Source organism: Eucyclogobius newberryi, unplaced genomic scaffold, assembly GCF_026437365.1.
Source record: "Eucyclogobius newberryi isolate DKJ021-1_F unplaced genomic scaffold, fEucNew1.0.hap1 SCAF_301, whole genome shotgun sequence".
NCBI lineage: Eukaryota > Metazoa > Chordata > Actinopteri > Gobiiformes > Gobiidae > Eucyclogobius > Eucyclogobius newberryi.
Genome location: NW_027315948.1, coordinates 36434 through 53331, shown reverse-complemented (window position 1 = coordinate 53331; position 16898 = coordinate 36434). Strand labels below are relative to the sequence as shown.

At 41.3% G+C, this 16898-nt stretch overlaps 2 protein-coding genes across 2 annotated transcripts; one reads left to right on the top strand and one right to left on the bottom strand.

Annotated features, from left to right (window-relative positions):
• Positions 1-337: 337 nt before the first annotated feature.
• Positions 338-8188, bottom strand: kif25 (kinesin family member 25). The gene is made up of 15 exons (XM_072461709.1): positions 8013-8188; positions 7850-7915; positions 6807-6914; positions 6548-6671; positions 5333-5436; positions 5186-5271; positions 5074-5113; positions 4886-4941; positions 4740-4814; positions 3709-3843; positions 2843-3016; positions 2619-2773; positions 1681-1923; positions 634-789; positions 338-521 (listed from the first exon to the last, which is right to left on the bottom strand). Exons 1-15 carry the CDS (start codon positions 8079-8081, stop codon positions 373-375), a joined length of 1740 nt encoding a protein of 579 aa, XP_072317810.1. The 5' UTR covers positions 8082-8188; the 3' UTR covers positions 338-372.
• Positions 8189-8353: 165 nt separating this feature from the next.
• ccdc167 (coiled-coil domain containing 167) lies at positions 8354-11440 on the top strand. Its single transcript, XM_072461707.1, has 4 exons — positions 8354-8544; positions 9632-9726; positions 9796-9848; positions 10754-11440. The coding sequence occupies exons 1-4, from the start codon at positions 8494-8496 to the stop codon at positions 10870-10872; spliced, it is 318 nt and encodes a 105-aa protein (XP_072317808.1). The 5' UTR covers positions 8354-8493; the 3' UTR covers positions 10873-11440.
• The last annotated feature ends 5458 nt before the right edge of the window (positions 11441-16898 follow it).

Here is a 16898-nt window from a genome sequence, read left to right as displayed (position 1 = left end):
AGTAAGTGCTTGGGCCATTTGTGCTAACATTTCTCTTATCTTATCTAGCCACGTGAAAGTATTCTAAGTATTCATCCAAATCTGATTACACCTGTAATGGAATAAATTGCAAAATACATTACATTGCAGGTTTTTAATTTTCTGTAACTAAACACATTTTCAGAGGATTCTCCAACGCTGTCTATAACATTACAGTTTGTCTTTTATAAACTAGCTCTATATAGTCATTAAGTCTAATCAATATATACAACAAATAGATTTCACTGCCAATAGAACATGCAGCACCAGTGACAGTCTCTTTAGAACAGGCTGCATCATTGAGTCAAACTTAATGTGCTGGGTTTTAAACGTGTGCCACATTTGCAGATGTAGCTAAACCTGAAGTGTGTTACTCTTCCTCCGTGGCACAGACTTCTGGACCTGACGAGCTCGAGACCCCAGGCTCAGAGAATGCAGGGTCTCAGTGAGGAAGTGCTGAGTGGGAGACACACACAGCAGCAGCAGCAGCTTAGCATCGCCCCCTGGTGGACACAATCAGACATACGTCCAGCTGTGAGTTTGAGTGAAATTATGCAAGCCATTCATAAAAATAAAAACGTGGGGTAACGTGTTAAACGGTCATGTATGCAGTACCTATGGCATCCTGAAGGAGGTGTGTGAGTTTGCTGTTCCTGTAGGGAATGTGTGCTCTGTGTTCAGCCAGTGCTCCCAGGACATCAGACAGGGCACAGAGAGAGCGGTTTATACAGGACACTTCCCACAGGCCCGGCCCCGACACGCCTGACGGACCTGATCACGACAAAGCAGCTTCAGTCAAATGATCTGCAATAGTTTACTTTGTTTAACTATTGTATTTACTTGGCCGTGCACATGTTTAATTAAGTATATTTAAAGCTGAAGTGTAAATCTAAGTGGGAAGACTTTATGGAGCTCAACACCACGCACTCTGAGCTTCCAAAAGTCAAATTTACGTTTATTTTCTCTAAAGACTTAAAGGAAAAAGGTAAGTTTGAAAGGTTCTTAGTGGCTCATCAGACCTGTAATTTTATTTCAAATCAGTTTCTGAAAATGTATGAACAACCAAGTTATTTAAAAACAAATCTTATAAGGTAGAGTAGAATTCATATGCAAAACTTCTTAACGTGACCTCTCTGTGGCCCCAGATACAAGGAGTACACCACTATTGATATTAGCTGTAATGTTGACTTATTCTGAAGTTAATTCTGGAGGTTCTGAGCTGAACAGTCTGCAGGTTCAGGCTCTGGCACAGGATCAGTTGTGATTTGCAGTTCTTTGTTAAACACGCCTATATTTATGCTTCAAATGTGTTTCTGGACTGAAAACAATCACATTATGGACACTAGTTATTAGTTTAGTACCACAAAGCCTTTGAAACTCTATTTGTTAGATGTTTTTAGATGTCAAAAAAGAACAATGCATTTACCTTTGGAACCTTGTGGGCTTTGAAGTGAGCGAGACTGTTGCACTGCCAATCACTCTTGCTACTTTCCCCTCTCAACCAACCCCTTTAAGCCATCCACACCTACAGTAAATGCACTCTCTCTCTCGCCTCTCCTCCCTGGCACCGGAGCGTAGGCCGTGGGGGGTGATATATTTTCCCAAACCAATCATTCCCCCTCACTTTACTGCGCCCCAAACACAATGACATCAGTAAGTTACCGACACACTCGCTCCCGGCCAGGTCCACCAGCTGAAGTTTAGCCCTGAACGTGTCGGGGCTGCTGCTGTGCCGTGGTGAGGGGGAGGGAGTGCGAGAGGGGCGGGGTGAAGGGGAGCAGCGGGGGGACGGGGCGGGGCTCAACAGGAGCTCGTCAGGCGGGTTGGCACGGCGACACTGGGGACTCCAAAACTGCTTTCTGCTGGAGCTGAGCGCGGCATTCTTGGCACGCTGCAGTCGGCGAGCTGGAAGGGAAGTAGGTTTAAGAGGAAGGCGTAACTTAGCAACATGCACTATGTCACTTTTCTGATGGAGGAACCGCCAGCCGAGGAACCACAGAGAATGTTCCCCTGTGTGGCATTAAATATCTTTAGCTTTTTCTTTCTTTTGTTTCAATTGCAGGTGTTTTTAGGTCGCTAAAATACAATGAAAAACCTGACCTGTGACTGGACAAGATGGTGTCACTAATATGTAATGTCATGCAGTGAAACACTTCAGGCAAAACAATAAAACTTGATGGAGACAACTGGCTTCTGGCTGAGTTTAGAATCACATTTATAATTCTCCTCTTAGCGTGCAAAGCCATAAATGTTTTATAAAGGCCCCATCCTGCCTCAAAGATGCTATAGTGCCATATCATCCAAACAGAGCACTTCACTCTTAAAATATTGGACTTCTGGTGGTCCCAAGAGTCTCTAAAAGCACAGTAGGAGGTCGAGCGTTTAGCTACCAAGCTCCTGTGTTGTGGAATCAGCTCCGGTCCATGTTAAAGAGGCCGACACAGTCTCTTCATGTAGGAACAGGCTTAAAACGTTCCTCAGCTTATCCCGAACTGTGGACCTGATATTTTCTAAACTTATTGATACAAGAACATTGGCCCCATAGTGTGTCATAACATTCTATCATCTGAAAAACCAGCAAATTAAATAATCATTCTCACCTAAAGCCAGCGCATTGGGGCTTTTAGATGAAACCGTGAGCGTGACGACGAGGTGAGAGCGAGACGAGTCCGTGTGGATGAGATTCGGACTGTGAGCTCGGAGCTTCAACACGTTGTTCACAAAATGCATGGCCTCGGCAGCAGTGTTCACGGGCCTGTGGGTGTGGTTCAACATTAAGAAACGGATCAGGGATTGTCTGTGATTCGGTTTGTGGCGCGCTCACTCGTGTGTCAGTCCGGGGACCTGGCTCTCTCCTGATGAGGTGGTGACGACATCGCGCCTCTGCCCCACGCTGCCCTTCTCGTCCCGGGACAGCAGATCAAACACCTCGTTATTGTAGACCTCCATCACTGACAGCTCCACCGCGAGACTCTCTGTCGCCGCCTCAGAAATCAGCCTGGACACAGCAAACACAACGTCCTGATGCCATCCTGCTTTGAGCTGTCCTTAAACAAAGTAGAACTGCACGGTATTAGAAAGGTGTGTGATCTATCGCAGTCATTTGACATACGTTTCGATGATCCTTCAGTTGGATTCAAACTAAAATGTGCATGTCTTGATTTTACTAGTCAAAACAAAAGCTTAACATTGACAATAAGTAAATCAAGGATCATTTTGGAATTTAGGAAATCAATAAATAAAAAATATGCCTTTTCAGCTGAGAAAAACAGTACATTTCTGTCAGATATACTTAGATATAACGTGTTTTTCTGGACTATTTTTCACACCTTTTTTCATAGTTTTGGCTGGAGTGCGACTTATATACTTATACTTATACTCCAGAGCAACTTATATGTGATATCATTTGTTATTTTCACACTTGCAACCGCATTTCATACTCCAGTGCAACTTATATCTGTTTTTTTCTTCTCTATTATGCATTTTCTGGCTGGTGTGACTTATAGTCCGGAAAATACAGTACTTAGCTTGTTGGGATATCGATTATTGCGATATATTTTATAGTTGTTAACCACAATTACCAGTAGTCTTTTTATGTTTATAGTAGCTATACCGTTTTGGTAAGTAAGTTAAACACAACTCTCTCCTGATGTTTGAGCGTCTACACTTGGTATGTCTGCCTCGTCTCACCTGAACAGTTCTGCGGTCGCCTTGGGGACGACGCCCTGCTGAGCCTCAGAGAGCGACTCCAGAGGCTCCGAGCCCAGCATCGTGTGCGTCTTGCCACTGCCCGTCTGACCATACGCCATGACGCACACGTTATATCTGCAGAGACAAAGGCCAGTGTCATGTCATGTCCAACCGCTCTGATTGAGTCTTTAATGAGAGACAGTCACTCTTGTTTTTTAGTTTCTCTGGTCAAGAATCTAGTCTAGAATCTGGAATAGTACTTTGAATAGGTTAAAGTATAGATACAAACACACACATTTTCAGTATTTGTTTGTTGCAAGTTGGAGCAACTATTTATAAAAGAGTTCCCTTGTAAAAACAGGTAAGTTACTCTTTGCAAATCTATTATAGTGCAGTAAAAAGCCATCGCTTTTGAGCAAATCCCCTCAACTACACAGTTATTAATAATGTGTGTGGAAAGAAAGGAGGAAAAAACCCTGTGGGAAACTTTCATCTGTTTTTGCTCTTTGATTTAGACAGAGACGTGAGTGATTGCAATAATGTTTTACAAAGACGAGAGACAGTGTAGCAGATGTGACCAGAGGTTTGCAGTACTTGTACCTTTCAGAGAAGTTTTCTGACACCACAATCTGACTCCTTGTAGACTCATATTTAGTTTGAAGTAACAGTACTCTTACCGGTTACTCTTTCCACAGTGAGTACTTCTATAGTGAACTTAAATGCATCAAACCTGCAGGTATGATTTGTTTTTGGTCTCTTCTTTGGAAATACCAGTATTTGTCCGTTACTTAATGTTTTATTACATTTATAATTACATTCATTCAAATCATAAATCAAATTTTAAATACATTTTATGTCCAAACTCTAACGGAGTTTCTACAGATAAATTTTACTCCTATTTGTGCCACTACTTTTTACTTCTACATGAGAAATACTATTTTAAATTAAAGTTACTCTTACTTAAGTATACATTTTGGCTATTCTACTTCATTCAGTTTGATATCCAATACTTTAGTTTATTTCCCACTCACCCGTCCAGCAATGATCTCAGGAGCGGTTTCACGTCTTCAAACACATCCTCTTGAGAAACATCTGGTGCATGTACTCTGAAAAGTACATTTTAATACCTAAGTAATTCAATAATAAACACGATAATTTTCTGAGAGCTGTGATTTACTTTTCAAACTCAAAGATCTTGTCCGGTGTCTTCACGCAGCTCACCATCACCGTGTCCTGAAACCGCAGGTACAAGAACAAGCTCACAGATCGCCAGCGACATTAACAGATACTCGGATAAATCATTTGTACAACTGACTTACAAGTGCAAAAAAAATGAATCCAAAACATTATTAGAAAAGCACTCACATCGCCAACTGCCCAGACGACTTCCTCCACCGGCGCGTGTCTGAAGATGATAGAGAAAGGAGATGATTAGTCGACGATGAGGCCAGGCTTCAGTCACAGCTGGATGACTCACGCCGATCCAGATGTGGAGGTCTGGAGATGATCCAAGGGAAGAACGGGACGCACTCGACAATGCACCCTCACGTTCCCTCTGAGCTCCTGCCAATGTGTGACAACGAGTTAGAGTCTTTTTACATTTTTACAACCCATATTTTCTTACCACCAGAGTATTGTGAAGCTCCTTTCTCCTTTGCCATTCCACTTTGCACCGCTCCCTCTCGTCCTCTAGAGAGCGCTCAAGAGCTGAAAGCCTGGCCTGCAAATCTGAGAGAACAGTAATGGAGAATAAGATCATTACTATGATTATTTACTATTTACTGCTATGATTTGTTTAATTATTATGTGTATTGTGTGATCTTGGCACCAGAGAGAGTCAAATGTGTAATTTCTATGGCAAATTATAGATACTAGCAAATGACTAACGTGTTTTATTTGGCTCTGAGGGTTTAAATAATAATAATATAATGCAAAATAATATAATCGCAATATTTCCATGTTGCAATATCGATCGTGATATTTCGACGTTGCAATAGCGGTCGTGGTACTGTGAGAGGTCTTTTGTGTGTCGGTGTGAATCAAAGCACGGTGTGAAAGCCGGTTGTTGTTTTGTTTTTACATCGTGTGGTGACGGGAGCAGCAGGATGAATTAAAAGTGTAATGGTTTGGGGCGGCAGAAAAGGCCCAGTCCAGTGTGTCAGAGGAGGGATTAGGAGTAATTTTCCACACACTAATTCAGTTTGTAATAGGCAGAGAGGAGGTGAGAAGACGTGCCGAGGGAACTGATGAGAAGGACTACTGCAGCGACATTTTAATTTTGTTATATCATACAACAGGTGTCATGAGCGCACTGTAGTTTTGTGAGCACGGTGATCATATTTGGTACACGCGCACCAGCAAAGATAAAAACATATTCAATAAACTTTCACATGACATTATAGCATGCCCTGGTTTAATCTCCTCTTTTTTAATCAGGTTAAAAAACATACCGTTCCAGCCTGTCATAACACAAACAAAGTAATCCTCTAAATGAGAATTATTGATTATAAATAATTATTATCATCATCATTTTAGACATTTTTATACACTGTTTGGCTCTTCAAACTTGTACCGATTGAACACACTTTGTTAAAAAAAAAAAGGTCCATTAAATGTGTGAATATCTGGACAGTCTTTGAGCTCTTTTAAGTTAAGATCTATCTTTTTGTTGTTCTTATTTTATGCATGTTTTAAAGTTCATCCGTTCTCTGAGATTGTGACCCGCTCGTCTGCAGGTGAAGCATCTGAATAAGGACTTCAAACATCTGCAAATTGACTATATTTATATTTGGTGGAATTAGAGTGATTTTGTCTGTATGAATAATGAGTTTGTTCTTACTTTGGGCTTCATCTCCAGCGCAGGCTTTGGAGACCTTGTCCAGAAGGATCTTGCTCTGCTCCTCCAGCTCAGAGGCAAAGGTCACGTAGACTCCAAAGATCTCACTCAGCTCATGCTTTAAGCCCTAAAAATGCATCCAGACGTGATCAGCTCATTATCATCGTAGGTGTGTGTGTGTCTGTGTGTGTCTGTGTCTGTCTGTCTGTGTGTGTGTGGTTGTGTGTGTGTGTGTGTGTGTGTGTGTGTGTGTGTGTGTTACCTGGACTACAGACAGGAGCTTGGTGAGGCTGGACCTTGTTATCTTTTGCGTATCACATTTGAGATCCCTGTCGTCCTTCACTCGACTTTGGTGCAGTTTTCCAATGCACTAGAAAACAATAATTCTGCTTTTAAACTACCACAACATTTTGGATATTACTCTATTTTGGCACCAATTCATATGTGTTTTGTTTTTAAATACTTTCATCTTGATACAGACGTGGAGAGGGACCAGATGACTTATTTGGGGGTCATAAAGAAAGCCTTAAAGAGAGCGATGTGTGATTGTGACAACAATGAATGTCTCGATGAGTAGCGCAACAATAGATTAAATTATGTCAATCCAACAGAAATGTGTTAAAATATGTCTTTAAATGTGTTATTTGGGGATTATGGGGTTTACATGTGAAAATGTCTGTAAAATTAATCACAAAAGTGTAAAAATATCACCTTATTTTAGGGTGAACAACTTTTCTAAATCAAAAACTGGGACACACTGGGGTTGGGAGAAATTATAAAATTGTAAAAAGTTAATTAAGTACATGTTTTGCACTCGATTCACACCTCTGTCTCGGCTCATTTGTGAGTCAGTATATAAAGGAACTAAATGCATATTTTGTGTTCTAGTTCTTCAAAAGCCAGATTTTCTCTATTTCTGCAAAAGAAACAATATACTCCCCTCTTTACTTTAGAATGGTATTAAAGTCCAAAACCAGGACATGTCTTATATAAAACTGGGACAAATCAATGGTTTTTGATACATCTGCTGGGACATGGGACCCAGGGCTCACAAAAGGGAAATGGGGACGTCTGGTCACCCTCCCTTATTTACATTTTTTTAAAGCATTTTTTTTTTTTTCAATTATAAACGATAAACTTGATATTTAAATTTAACATATCTTCAAAACAACATTCTGATATTTGCTAAATTTCAATATTCTGCCCAACAGTGCTTGAAGTTAAACTGGAGAGCGCTGAGAACAATAACTCACACTTCACTTTGTCTTTGTCCAAACAAGCTGACAACAAACAGTCTCTTCTTACCTCTGCCAGCCTTAAATGAAGAATGGTATTTTCAGTCTCCAGCTCCAGTATCCGTTCCTCTTTACTCTGTGACACAAGAATACACACATAAAAAGCAGAGAAAACAAATAAGTAAATGCTGCAGTTTACACTCATTTATGAGCGGCTTGCAATAAACATTCACCCGCAGTTCGTGCTCCAACAAATGCACTTGATGCGCAAATATTTGGTCTCTATTCACAAAAAGAGGCATAATTCAAAGGCAATGGAGAAACTATCTTTAGCCCCGTCTCCTTTCCCTGCCGATAAACGAGGTGCGTTTTAAAGCACTTTAATCCGATTAGGACAAGGACTGCCAATCGCCTTACAAACAAAGACACAGACATGATACACTTTGTAAAATACTTGTGTTTGGACTGAAAAATATCTCTGCAATTTAATCTATAAAATCTGGTTAATAAATCAATGCAATAATAAACTGTAGGCCAATTATGTCTGATATGATACGTGTTGTGTTTGATTCCGGAGCCCGGGCTGCAGTGACGCGTTCCACCAGCAGGGGGCAGTAAAGATCTTTGTCCGGGAAATAACCGTGGAAATAACACGGAGAGGAAAAGGCACTTCCGCGTCGTCACCGCTGCAGTGGTCACATTTCTGTCAACAAAATGCCTAAATTAAAAGACAAAAGGCGAGACAATTACAGTGTTGCATCTGAGGTAAGACGCACGTGCAAAAATATAAATAACGCTGTCATATTTATGTTCATATGGTTATAAAAGGAAAGCCCAATATAGGTAACATTAACCTCCATGGCTTAAAGGTGCACTGCGTAACTTTTCTCTTGCTTGTCTCTCGCGTGGATCTATTAATGAAATACCGGGCGGTCTCCATGGAAACGTTGTGGCTTTACTTAGAACGTTCCACACTGCAGGAATCATGGGTTTCAGAAAGATGAAAAAGAGGAATGTGGACCGTTGTCATAGCGATGAGCAAATTAATGCAAAATGTTACATCTTTTGAATGGTAATTAAGTCCTAAAAATGAAGCGCTCCATGAGTCGCATCTAAGTATATTGTCTCCATGGCGACACGCATACAAGTTACAGGTCAGATCTGTGGAGAATGCACGTTTTCCCATGTGATTTTGAGCCATATCAGTATGTGTGATTAAATAAATGCTCTGGTGAAAAGTTAGATACATACTGCGGAACATTCCAGGCATAGCAATTATCTCCATAGCGACAGTCACTCAACCAGAAAGTTACATTGTGCACCCTTAATTAAATGAGGTATTTTGTGATGTCCTGTGGTTGGATTATTTTGGGGAAGCAGTTAAAGTTAAAGTAGAGATTATGTAACTTATTATTTAACAATGTTCCAACAAACCCGGCTCTGTTTATTTCAGAAATATAATCATTTGTAAAAACACGGTCACAGATTATGATTTTTGTGATAAGCAAAAATGATAAATGCTATGATTGGGAACAGACTGGTGCCCGAGCTGGCTACATTAGGAAAGGAACATTGAAAACATTTTAAGATGGAGCCCACTCTGTGTTTTTGTCCGGGATGTAAATCAGAAATCCAATGACCAAATGGGCTCACCCTAATATGTTTCGTCCTGTCTCTTTATTATTTCATATTCCGTTAATTAGATGTGTATGATGTTTGCATGGCCACAAATGGATTTTTTGTTTCTCCGTATTTCATATACACAGTTGCGGCTTGTGACCTGATACTGTACGTGAGGATGCTCTGATAATGTACGCAATAATTAAAAACTGTGTGTTCATTTGTTTTTTAGATCGACCGTCTGGAGGAGCGGCGAGCGCGTTGCCAAGACAACCTGGATCAGACGGAGTTCAGACACAGACGTGAGGAGATGTCTGACAAGGAAAGGTTTGTTTATATTTTTCTGTTGCGTTGTAACGTGTCCTACGATCGGCCCTCATTTGCTTTTTTACTCAGGCAGGACCTGGAGGAAGAGATGGCAATTATGAATGAACGAGTCCACAAACTAGGTGAGAAAACGACGAGAAAATCTGCTTTTTACTGTTTATGGATTCAACCAGGTCCCAATTATTTTTACATTGTAGATACTGGAGATGTCAAAAAAAATCAATAGCTATTCCAAAATGGAATGAACTTGAATAGTTTTTGAACAATATGGAGGTATTTTAGATCTAAGACCATGTAATAACATTAAAGAAACGGCCATTACTTTGTGTTTTAAAATAGTAATTTGTTCTATTCATGAAGTTGTAAATATTGAGTATAAATCCTTATGCTTATAAGTTCTCTTGTTGTTCTAATCATTACTTAGTTTGGTGAGTTCGTCCCTAAGATTAGATATTAATCATACTTTTACATGAGTCAAGTGGCAGTTTGTGAAGAAAATTATTAAATAAAGGTTGAAAATGATTCACGGGTTTCAGCTTTCTGTCGTACGTCGGCAACATTTTGAGGACTTTTCCCCCATTCAAAAGATATATTTAGTTTTAAATTGCTAATTGCCGTGACAACCGTCCTAATTTCTCACCATTCAGTAAACTATGTGTCATCAATAAGCGGCAATCCATAAAAAACAACAATTTACATTCAACAGACACATTTTCCGGACAATTTAAACTTTAATTTTACCAAAATAAAGGTGTTTTATCTGTTATTATTTGTCAAATCATAACATTGTGTCATTTAAATGGATTTTTGGCCCGACAAACTGGGGAAAGAACAGGCAAAATGTCATGCGAAATCTGAAATATAATTATGTTCACATTTTATCAACTCGACAGCTTTATGTTTTACTCCTGAGCAAAGGGAAAAAAGTATCTCTGTCTCTCTCTCTCTCAACACAATCCAAACCTAAACACGAAAAGCTCCAGGCGTCACTTTCACGGTTGTGACCCGAGGTTTCTTGTGGTTGCAGACCTGGAGCTGCAGGTGCTGAGGGGAGAAAACCGCAGGAACATGGTGCTGTCCGTGGCTTTGTTGACCGTGAGCGCTCTCTTCTATTACGTCTTCGTCTACATCGAGGACCAGGCATGATGTAATCCGGCCTGTCGTGCAAAGACCACCCACTGAGACCCAAACTGTCTAATCACGGTGCATCAAGTGCAGTCGAGGCGTCGTTCTGCCTCCAGGGGGCGCCTATGGCTAAACGTGTACATAATTCATAAACTATAAACCATGTGGAAGTTGTTTTTTAAGAGCTGCGATTAGGCCAACTTCCAAGAACACAGCGGGAAATTGCCCTTTGAATGAGCCCTTTTACAATGCATGTTTTCTAGATCACCATCTCATTTGCCAAATATTTGCCAACATTGAAGGTGCATCATGTAACTTTTCTGGTGAAGGATTGAGAATTTAACTTGTCTTTCTTGCATTCAGTTACAGGTGTTTTTATTGCCCAACAATACTCAAATAAACAGCATTTTTACTTTGAGCTTCTCTGATCTGTAACTGGTGGTGTCATCTGCTTGTCTCCATGGAGATTTGAAGTTTAATGCCTTCATTTGAACTATTTCAGGCAAAACCCTCGACATAAAAGTTATATTATGCACCTTTAAGTTATTACAAACTAAGTATCTAATTTTCTTGTGGCCTGTTGCTAGAATCTGTCTGAACTAAACCAAAGTAACTCAAGGTTCTCGTGTGGCTTGAAGCAAACTTTCTTTCATGACTCTTGCGTGAAACCCTGAGACCCTGATGATGATGATGATGCAGCTGCTGAAGCGGACAGCTCAGCCAATAGAAGTTAGGCTAGAGGGGAAGTGGGCGGGGCTATCTCAGTAATTAGAATGAGTCTTTCTTTCAATTGGACTAATGCGTATGTAAATGAGATTCAAATGTGTATTACTTATGTACACATGAAATATTTGAATCAAGCGAGATCCTGATTCAAAGTTCTGAGTGTGTCACATGTCACTATGCTCCAAGCTGATTGGTCCATATCTGACCCTGGTCCAACGCAGCCCTGTTACTATGGGGATTTACGCTGAACTAAATCAAACTTCTTTTCAGTGACAGAAAAGTCAAACTAAACCGGCTTCTAGCAACAGGTTCCTGAGATTGTGTTTATTCAAGAATGTCTATCCATGTAAAACTGCTTCTTTTTATTATTATTAGGCCCGAGCGCCACAAGCTGGCGAGAGGCCTATTAATCTCGTAAGGCTGTGCAAAGCACGGCTGCGAAAGTGCGCACGTAGTGCGCACGAAATCGAGCGCGAAGCGCTCGCCCACTTCCAAACACTCACTAACGCACTCCTTCACTCACGCACGCCCCGTGCATACTAATTAGTAGTAGGAAAATGGAACTTTACCGTTGTAAACGGGCGAAGCCCGTGCAAAAGTGCGCACTAAACGAGCACTTTACATTGGGGATGACGACCGCGAAGCGGTCGTCATCCCCAAAGGCATGCGTTGCAACTGCAGCGTTGCAAAGGCAGCGTTGCAACTGTTCGACCCCGTCGCCCCTGGCAAGTACAGTGAACTAACCCATGCCGAAGGCATGGATCATGCATACTTACTCCTGCTATGACAGAAATAGTCAAGAATGAGTGAATGGGCGTAGCCCATTCACCCAAGTCTATGGGGAGTGGGCGGGGCATCCCGACGGAATAGGGAGTGACGAGCGCGTAAGCGCTCGTAATGATGATTCCACCCCATGACGGCATCGGGAAGGCTTAGAGCTTTAAAACGATGTATAATTTGTTGTTATAGTGGAAACGGCTATATTGTTTTTGCTAAAAATATTATTATTATTATTATTATTATTAGGCCCGAGCCCCAGCAGGGCGGAGGGCCTATTGCTCCCGCAACGCTGCCGAAGGCAGCGTTGCAACTGTCTGCGCCCGCATGTTTGGTACCCCGTCGCCCCTGGCAAGTACAGTGAACTAGCCCATGCCGAAGGCATGGATCATGCATACTTACTCCTGCTATGACAGAAATAGTCAACAATTAGTGAATGGGCGTAGCCCATTCACTAATTGTTGACAACAGCAGCGCGAAGCGCTGCATTCCTCCAAAAACCCTCCTGGCATCGTCCCGTACGCGAGAATCTATGCCGCAGGCATGGGCCATGCTTGTATCTGCTCAAATCAATGGAAGTCTATGGGGAGTGGGCGGGGCATCCCGACGGAATAGGGAGTGACGAGCGCGTAAGCGCTCGTAATGATGATTCCACCCCATGGCGGCATCGGGAAGGCTTAGAGCTTTCAAACGATGTATAATTTGTTGTTATAGTGGAAACTATAAAATATTATTTTTATTTTTTTTATTGTTCTTCTTCAGCGCTTTGAACTCTAATTTGACCCCCTGAACATGCTCAAAAACTCACCAAACTTTGCCCAAAATTCAGAATCGGCGAAAAAATTTATTTTTTCTGGGCCATTTTTTTTTTTCGTTAAAAAATGACGCGACAGCGCCACCAACAAAAGTCAAAATACATTGCGCCTATGGGAGACGCCCCGAGGTCAACTTTGGCGTAAAGCTACGAAATTCGGGACACGTATTCCTCTCGTGAGGACAAAAAAAAGATATTATTGTGGCCACGCCCCCAGACTTACCCTATGGCCGCCATCTTCCTTTGAAAATGAAAACAAGCTGAGTTAGCCATTTTGTTTACGTCAAACTTTGACGAACTCCTCCTAGGGCGTTTTGCCCACCGACTTCAAAATCGGCGTACGTCCTCTGAACAAGTGGGGCATCTAAAGTTATCCAATTTTTTGAGATACCTTTTACGGTCTGTGTGCGGCGCAGCCGCAAAGTTGGACAACTTATTTTGGAATATTGCAGATCTAAAAATTGCTCCCATTTGATCAAAACCAGTCCGATTTGGACCAAATTTGAATCAGTTGTTAAACTTTCAAGTTTGGACCAGTTTAGGCTGACAAAATTGAAATGGCCACGATAGCGCCCCCTACAGAGTGACCTTTAAATTAACATTGAAGGTCAAAAATTAGTTTTACCAAAATGTTCTAAACTTTACCCAAAATTCTATTTGGCCATCCCGATCAAAAAAGCCAATGAGACAAATGCCTTAATTTTTACGGCGTAGTCGTAGCGATGACAGAAACCTCCCATGTTATCCCTATGGGAAAACCGCAAAATCTCTCAAATTACCACATTTTTATGTTTTACACTTTAACAAACTCCTCCTAGTGCGTTTTGCCCACCAACTTCTAAATCGGTGTACGTCCTCTAGACAAGTGGAGCATCTAAAGTTATCCAAATTTTAAGGATAACTTTTACGGTCTCTGTGCGACGGAGCCGCAAACGTTTCCCTGAATTCTGACTATTTGGCCTTCAGAGTGGCCTATAAACAATAGAGTTTTTCCAAATGACATGATATTTTGAACAAAATTCTAATTTGCCATCCTGATCATAAAAGTATGAGAGCCAAAGTCATATTTTGTACGGCGTAACCGTAGCGATGACAGAAACATCCCATGTTATCCTTATTGGAAAATTGCAGAATCGCTCAAATCACCACATTTTTACGCTTCACACTTTAACAAACTCCTCCTAGGGCGATTGTCCGATCAAGTTCATATTTGGGGAAAATCATCTACACAAGCGGTGCATCAAAAGGTATCCATATTTTGATTCTAAGTGCTACGGTCTCTGTGTGGCGGACCCGCAAATACATGTCAGAAATGGGAAAACAGTGAAATCTCTAAAATGACCACATTTTTACGCTTCACACTTTAATGAACTCCTCCTAGTACGAAAGCCCGATCAAGCTCATATTTGGGGAAAATCATCTACACAAACGGGGCATCAAAAGTTAGTCATATTTTGATTTTAAGTGCTACGGTCTCTGTGCTGTGGAGCTGCAAATATACTGTCACAAATGGGAAAACGCCAAATCTTTGAAATGTTCACATTTATGCTTCACACTTTAACAAACTCCTCCGTGGGCAATAGCCCGATCAAGCTTTACTTTGGGAATATGATCTACACAAGCGCGGCATCAAAACGTATCCATATTTTGATTCTAAGTGCTACGGTCTCTGTGTGGCGGACCCGCAAATATATGTCAGAAATGGGAAAACAGCGAAATCTCTAAAATGACCACATTTTTACGCTTCACACTTTAACGAACTCCTCCCAGGGCGATTGCCCGATCAAGCTCATATTTGGGGAAAATCATCTACACAAACGGGCATCAAAAGTTATCCATATTTTGATTTTAAGTGGTACGGTCTCTGTGCCGTGGAGCTGCAAATATACTGTCACAAATGGGAAAAACGCCAAATCCTTGAAATGTTCACATTTACGCTTCACACTTTAACAAACTCCTCCTAGTGCGTTTGGCCCACCGATCTCAAAATCTGTGTACCTCCTCTATACAAGTGGGGCATCAAAAGTTATTCAAATTTTATGGATAACATTTACGGTCTCTGTGCAGCTGAGCCGCAAACTTTTCGCAGAATTTGGACTATTTGGCCTTCAGAGTGGCCTATAAACAAGAGTTTTTCCAAATGACATGACATTTTGCACACAATTCTCATTTGCCATCCCCAAAATAAAAGTATGGGAGCCAAAGTCATATTTGGTAAAGCGTAGCCGTAGCGATGACAGAAACATCCCATGTTATCCCTATGGGGAAACCGCAAAATCTCTAAAATGACCACATTTTTACACTTCACACTTTAACAAACTCCTCCTAGGGCGATTATCCGATCAAGTTCATATTTGGGGAGAATCATCTACACAAGCGGGGCATCAAAAGTTATCCATATTTTTATTCCAAGTGTCACGGTCTCTGTGCGCTGGAGCTGCACATTTGACCGATATTTGTGTTCATTTGCACTGGTTAAGCACAGCATTGTACATGTCCAATGTGTCACTGTCTTAGTTCTTAGACAATTGCGTTAGCGCCATCTCTGTAAAATGCAGAGAGCAGAGTCGGAAGGCCGGCGGCCCGCGAGGGCCGTTGGATGCCGCTTGCGGCTTTAATTTTTCTTGTTCTTCTTCAGCGCTTTGAGCTCTAATTTGACCCCCTGAACATGCTCAAAAACTCACCAAACTTTGCCCAAAATTCAGAATCGGTGAAAAATTTTGTTTTTTCTGGGCCATTTTTTTTTTCGTTAAAAAATGGCGCGACAGCGCCACCGACAAAAGTCAAAATACATTGCGCCTATGGGAGACGCCCCGAGGTCAACTTTTTCGTAAAGCTACGAAATTCGGGACACGCATTCCTCTCGTGAGGACAAAAAAAAAATAATCATTGTGGCCACGCCCCCAGACTTACCCTATGGCCGCCATTTTCCTTTGAAAATGAAAACACGCTGTGTTAGCCATTTTGTTCACGTCAAACTTTGACGAACTCCTCCTAGGGCGTTTTGCCCACCGACTTCAAAATCGGCGTACGTTCTCTGGACAAGTGGGGCATCTAAAGTTATCCAATTTTTTGAGATACCTTTTACGGTCTGTGTGCGGCGCAGCCGCAAAGTTGGACAACTTATTTTGGAATATTGCAGATCTAAAAATTGCTCCCATTTGATCAAAACGAGTCCGATTAGGACCAAATTTGAATCAGTTGTTAAACTTTCTAGTTTGGACCAGTTTATGATGACAAAATTGAAATGGCCGCGATAGCGCCCCCTACAGAGTGACCTTTAAATTAACATTGAAGGTCAAAAATTAGTTTTACCAAAATTTTCTAAACTTTACCCAAAATTCTATTTTGGCGTCGCGATCAAAAAAGCCAATCAGACAAATGCCTTAATTTTTACGGCGTAGTCGTAGCGATGACATAAACCTCCCATGTTATCCCTATGGGAAAACCGCTAAATCTCTCGAATATCCACATTTTTATGTTTTACACTTTAACGAAGTCCTCCTAGTGCGTTTTGCCCACCGACCTCAAAATCGGTGTACGTCCTCTAGACAAGTGGGGCATCTAAAGTTATCCAAATTTTAAGGATAGCTTTTACGGTCTCTGTGCGACGGAGCCGCAAACGTTTCCCAGAATTCTGACTATTTGGCCTTCAGAGTGGCCTATAAACAATAGAGTTTTTCCAAATGACATGATATTTTGAACAAAATTCTAATTTGCCATCCTGATC

Coding starts and splice junctions, on each gene's coding strand:
- kif25 (XM_072461709.1), bottom strand. CDS start 8,081: ATGCCTCTTTTTGTGAATAGAGACCAAATATTTGCGCATCAAGTGCAT. Junction 3,844..4,739: donor CTGAGATCATTGCTGGACGG/GTGAGTGGGAAA, acceptor TTGTCTCTGCAG/ATATAACGTGTGCGTCATGG. Junction 522..633: donor CCTCCTTCAGGATGCCATAG/GTACTGCATACA, acceptor TGTGTCCACCAG/GGGGCGATGCTAAGCTGCTG.
- ccdc167 (XM_072461707.1), top strand. CDS start 8,494: ATGCCTAAATTAAAAGACAAAAGGCGAGACAATTACAGTGTTGCATCT. Junction 8,545..9,631: donor ATTACAGTGTTGCATCTGAG/GTAAGACGCACG, acceptor TTTGTTTTTTAG/ATCGACCGTCTGGAGGAGCG. Junction 9,849..10,753: donor TGAACGAGTCCACAAACTAG/GTGAGAAAACGA, acceptor TTGTGGTTGCAG/ACCTGGAGCTGCAGGTGCTG.